Here is a 5,759-nt window from a genome sequence, read left to right on the forward strand (position 1 = left end):
GTTCCATTTCTGTAAGCAACTCTTCTGCTTCAACTAAGAGGCCTGCTTTGCAAACTCCACTGATCATTATGTTATATGTCCTTACATTAGGCTGAACTCCTTTTGGTGATAAACCACGGAAAAGATCTTTGGCAGACTGAACTTCACCAGCTTTGCACAACCCTTCAATGATAATATTGTAAGCTACAATATCTGGTTTCAACTTGTTCCCTTCCATCTCTCTAAGCAATTCAATTGCATTAGAAAGTTGTTGGTTGTTACAGAGGCCATCAAGTATAATACAATAAGTTTGAACATCTGGAAATTGGCCACAATCTTGCATCTCAGAGAACAACTTTTCTGCTTCTTGTAGCCTTCCCATTTTATTTAAACCATCAATTAGAGTGTTATAAGTAACGGTATTAGGAACAAGTCCCATGAGAGGCATTTCCTTGAAAATCTTGTAAGCCTTATCGATCTTTTTCTGCTTGCAATATCCGTTAATCAATATGTTACAGCTTTGAACATTAACCACGGAGCCCTTGGCAACCATTAGATCAAAAACTCGTTTCGCCTCGTCCATTTCTCCTCGCAAACAGTGACCATCCATAAGGGAATTGTATGTAATAGTGTTAGGTTCAATTCCTCTTTGAACCATAATCTGAACTACACTTTTGGCTTGCATGACCCTCCCTTCCTTACAAAGTGCATCAATCAGGACACTAAAGGTGAATACATTTGGAAAGATACCCTGACTAGCCATTTCATTCAACAACCTCGTAGCTTCTTTCCAGTTGCCTATATCGCAAACTCCTTGAATCAATGAGGTGTAAGTAACAACGTTGGGAGCAATGCCTCTACCAATCATCTCTGCAATGAGGTTCTTTGCTTGGTCAACTAGTGTATCTTTGCCCAGGCTGTCAATGATGGTGTTATAGGTAATTATGTTAGGCTCGCATCCATTTGCTTCCATCTTGCCAAGTAACTGAATAGCTGCAGTGTTGTTCCTGATCGCGCAAAAGCCCTTTATTAGTATGCTGAAAGTAACCACATTGGGCTGGCAATGACCCCCCACCACCATTTTGCTGAAAAGCCGTGCTGCATCAGCCACTCGATTTCGGAGAACAAAGCCGTGGATAAGAGTGTTGAAGATAGGCACAGTTATATGAAGACCCAACTTGAAGAAGTGGGCCAAGACAGACAATGCATACTCCATTTGGTTCAAATGACAGTAGCAATTCATGGTAATGTTGAGAGTATAAGCATCAGAAGCGATTCCGACGAGACCCATTTGTCTATTTAAAGAGAGGACTGCTTCAAATTGTTTCAATTTGACAAGTTGGCCCAATACCTGATTGAAACGGACAACAGACGGCAGAGGACGTCTCTGAAGCATTTCGTCGAACACCTTCAAGGCATCCTCAACATTACTCACTCTAGGCTCTAAGGGTCGATTTCCTAGATGGGTTTCTCTAGAGTTGCTTGGCTTTGTGGATTTGGAATGAAACAAAGCACCAACAAGGGTAAAGTGAAGAAATGGCATACCTCTTGTGCTACTGTTGCTGCTAAACCCAGAACTGATTTGCGCATCATCTTCATCAATTCTTCACACTCAAATCAACAAACAACTTGGAATTTTGGATTTTGCTAGAAAGAAAGACAAGAAGAAGATTCAGTTCCTACAATTTTTTTTTTTTTTTGTAGAATGAATCCAAGGCTTTGTTTTGTTCCGTCTATCAAAACAAACACAAAGCAAACGTTTCCTCGATTGCTAAATGCTAATGGAAGTGTTAGTTGGCCCAAATAACCATAAGCCACAAACTTTTTAACCTCAGTTAAACTTTTTGGGTAAAAGTAACTTTTTTGTTCGGAACCTTTCGCTGAACAAAAAAGAACATGAACATGAACACTCACGGAAAGGGAAAATCTACATCATAGCAGCCGAGGAGTGAGCGAGGAAGGTGTGCGTGTATCGTAGTTGTGCAAGAAGAGAGAGAGAGAGACCTTATTAGAGTCCTAATTTGGCAAGAGACTATTTTAGACACAGTGAAACCTGCGTTCAACAAATGTCATGGGAAAGTCTCTTACGAGTTTGTGGCATGGCTTCCCCCAAAGCCAAACTAGGGGTGGAGAGACTTTCGTGCCAAGTATTGACAGTTTGACACAGTTCAACACGCACAAAACTCTGAGTGAACGCGTAGGTAGTTAGTTACTTGCTACACTTAATGCTTACCTCTTATAAAACCAAATTACCATGACCATTGGTGAAAGCTGCATTTGAAAATTAATACCTTCGTCGACATTGATCTATCTGTGAAAGACCTGGTTGAATTGAATTGACAAGTGAAGGTTTGATGGGAGAGAAAGCAGTGAGGACGGAGGATGCGGCGGCCGGAGATAAGATGGGAGCAGAGATGCGCCGGATAGACTCCCTTAATATCGAGGCCGGAAAAGTTTCCACTTATGATGGGTTTCATCGAGCAAAGGTACCCAGAACAATCGAATCTATGCTGCTTCATCAACTAGTCCATGTCTCCATCAAGAAAACAAAAAAACTAGTCCATGCATGTTCTTGTTTCTTCTTTTTAGGTCATAGCAACGGAGAATGGTGGAAAATGGAAATATGTTAAATCACTCTCTCATATTTATCACGCTCCATTGTTTTAATGATTTACCGTGGAATTTAAGTTAGAGTCTGCATTCCCTTCCTTATGTCCTCCACCTGAATACAAAAATAATTGTAAATTTATCACCTGTATTCCTTTTGATGGGAGACTAGAAATTCTACTGAAAATTTTCCTTCTTTTTTTGTCTGCAGCATAGTTGGAAGACCACGTTGAGTTTAGCAATACAAAGCGTGGGGGTTGTGTATGGGGACATTGGGACTTCTCCACTCTATGTGTACTCGAGCACTTTCCCAAATGGTATTAAAGAAAAGGATGACATTCTAGGGGTGTTGTCTATCATCATATATACCATTTTCTTCGTGCCTATGCTGAAGTATGTCTTCATCGTCTTGCAGGCGAATGACAATGGGGAAGGTAATTACTTAATCAAGTTAGCTGATTTTCATGTCCTTCATTTCATTTAGGGTTTACCTAATTGGCTATCTGCAGGTGGAACATTTGCAATGTATTCTTTGATCTGCCGGCATGCAAAAGTGAGCTTAATTCCTAATAACCAGCCAGAGGATACGGAGCTATCCAATTACAAACTGGACACCCCCTCGAGCGAGTTGAAACGTTCCCAAGCGATCAAGAAGAAGCTGGAGACAAGTAGACTTGCCCAGTATGTTCTTTTTGTAATCACCATTACCGGAACGTCCATGGTAATCGGAGATGGTGTTCTTACTCCATGCATTTCCGGTAATCGATCGATCATTAGCTATAAGCTCCATTTTAATCACTTAAAATAAATTTTTTTGGAGCACAACAAACTAATTCTGATTATTTTGATTGTGTTTGAGCAGTTCTTTCAGCGGTGAGCGGATTGCAGCAGAGCGGGATCAAGTCACTAGACCAAAGTATGTATCATGTATTTCATACCCTAGCCTATATTGCTAAAGTCATCAAATTTATAAGAATTTTAGGTTAAAAGAATACATGTTTATGCTCTTGACGTATATTAATCGAGTGAAAAACTGGTGGATGATGATCAGGTGCTATTGTGTGGATTTCAGTAGCAATCTTGATCCTTCTTTTTGTCGTTCAACAATTTGGGACTGATAAAGTGGGCTTCACATTTGCTCCTATAATCTTGTTGTGGTTTTTGTTCTTGACTGGGATTGGAATTTACAACTTGATCAAATACGATATTACTGTATTGAAAGCTTTCAATCCATGGTACATCGTGAAATATTTCCAAAGAAATGGAAAAGCTGCTTGGATTTCCCTTGGGGGAGCAGTTCTCTGCATCACCGGTAATTAAGAATTCCAATATGTCCTAAAACCATAACTGTATTTATGTCATTATGCTTATAAATTTGACTGATTAATGACATATATACTTGACCAGGGACTGAAGCCATGTTTGCTGATCTGGGTCACTTCAGTGTGCGAGCAATCCAAGTAAGTTGTAGACTTGAGTACCATGCATATACTTTTGTAGCTTAATTTGTTCTTCAAATTTCAAACACGTACTCAAAATTTCAATTTGTTCTTCACTTGAGCACAGGTCAGTTTTACTTTTTTCACATTTCCCACTATACTCTTCGCGTATCTTGGGCAATCGGCATACCTCACCAAGAACCCAGGAGATGTGGCCACCACTTTCTACGCCTCAATACCAAGTAAGTTTTAGAGTAAAAGTTTCCTCATCAGACAATCTAACATGCTTTTGTTGTGCTTGTTGTCTCGTACTTGCACGCCGTGTAAGAATTAATTTCTGGTATTTCCCTAGTAATATCCAAGACTTATTTTACATGCAGAACCTTTGTACTGGCCAACATTCGTTGTAGCCGTACTTGCTGCCATCATTGCCAGCCAAGCTTTGATTACCGGAACATTCTCAATCATTGCACAGTCCTTAGGCATGGGTTGCTTCCCTAGAGTCAAGATTGTCCACACCTCTGAAAAGAACCAGGGCCAAGTCTATATTCCTGAGATCAACTACATGCTTATGATAGCCTGCGTGCTCATCACCTTCTTTTTCAGAACCACTGAGCAAATTGGCAATGCTTATGGAATCGCGGTGGTCAGTGTTATGTGTATCACAACGTGTATGATCACCCTAATCATGTTAGTCATATGGAAGACCAGCATCTTTCTGATTGCCATCTTCTTCCTGGTGTTCATTTCAATCGAAGGGATTTACTTATCTTCGGTCCTGTTCAAATTCGTGGAAGGCGGTTACCTTCCTTTGTTCTTCGCTGCCGTTCTCATGGTGATTATGGCAACTTGGCATTACGTGCACAAACAAAGTTACATGTTTGAGGTCAAGAACAAGGTCTCTACCGAATACGTGAAGCAATTGGCCTTAAACCCCGACGTACATCGCATCCCTGGAATGGGGTTTTTGTATTCGGATCTCGTTCAAGGCGTTCCTCCCATATTTTCTCACTTTGTTTCCAACATACCTTCAGTACACTCGGTTGTGGTTATAGTGACCATCAAGCCGCTCCCGGTGAGCAAAGTTCTACCGGAGGAGAGGTTTGTTTTTCGACAGTTGGAACCGAAGGAATACAGAATGTTCCGTTGCGTGGCTCGGTATGGCTACAATGACTTGGTAGAGGGACCGGGAGAGTTCGAGCAGATGCTGGTGGACAATCTGAAGGAGTTCATTAGAAATAAACATGTGATGAGCGAAGGGAATTCGAAAAACAGTTATGAGGAGGAAATACAGTTCATACAAGAGGCAATGGACAAAGGGGTTGTGTATCTGATGGGAGAGGCACAAGTAGTGGCAGAAGAGAAGTCGAGTTGGTTCAAGAAAATTGTGATCAACTACTTCTACGATTTCTTGAGGAAAAACTCGAGGCAAAGTGGCAAAATCATGTCAATCCCACGAAGCAAGCTTCTTATGGTTGGAATGACCTATGACATATAATCCTCGATCTGATTAAGGTTCTTGTCTATATAATTTCTTTTCGAAATCAATCTCAGCCCGGCAAAACCAGCCGTACGTACTTACAGTCTTAGCATGGTAATAAAATGCTACGTAGCTAGCTTTTCCTCTAATAGTGTTTACCATATGTACGTACCCTAGGTATATTCAGCTCTGAGCATTTTCGTTTTTGGCTCGAATAAAATCAATGTAGTGATTAGAAAACCCTAAAGTTTAGC

At 40.7% G+C, this 5,759-nt stretch overlaps 2 protein-coding genes across 2 annotated transcripts in view; one reads left to right on the forward strand and one right to left on the reverse strand.

The window, feature by feature from the left end:
• The window catches only part of LOC101298519 (pentatricopeptide repeat-containing protein At1g63130, mitochondrial-like), a 1,896-nt gene extending 626 nt beyond the window's left edge, over positions 1–1,270 (reverse strand). Inside the window, exon 1 of the mRNA XM_004300994.1 lies at positions 86–1,270. Coding sequence (XP_004301042.1) covers positions 86–1,270 — 1,185 coding nt within the window. The remainder of the gene's footprint in view (positions 1–85) is intronic.
• Positions 1,271–2,393: 1,123 nt separating this feature from the next.
• On the forward strand, positions 2,394–5,523 carry LOC101304867 (potassium transporter 5-like). The gene is made up of 8 exons (XM_004299146.1): positions 2,394–2,465; positions 2,798–3,020; positions 3,096–3,344; positions 3,449–3,502; positions 3,638–3,898; positions 3,994–4,046; positions 4,153–4,267; positions 4,406–5,523. The coding sequence occupies exons 1-8, from the start codon at positions 2,394–2,396 to the stop codon at positions 5,521–5,523; spliced, it is 2,145 nt and encodes a 714-aa protein (XP_004299194.1).
• Positions 5,524–5,759: the final 236 nt, after the last annotated feature.

Source organism: Fragaria vesca, linkage group LG5 (genome assembly GCF_000184155.1).
Source record: "Fragaria vesca subsp. vesca linkage group LG5, FraVesHawaii_1.0, whole genome shotgun sequence".
Taxonomy (NCBI): Eukaryota; Viridiplantae; Streptophyta; class Magnoliopsida; order Rosales; family Rosaceae; genus Fragaria; species Fragaria vesca.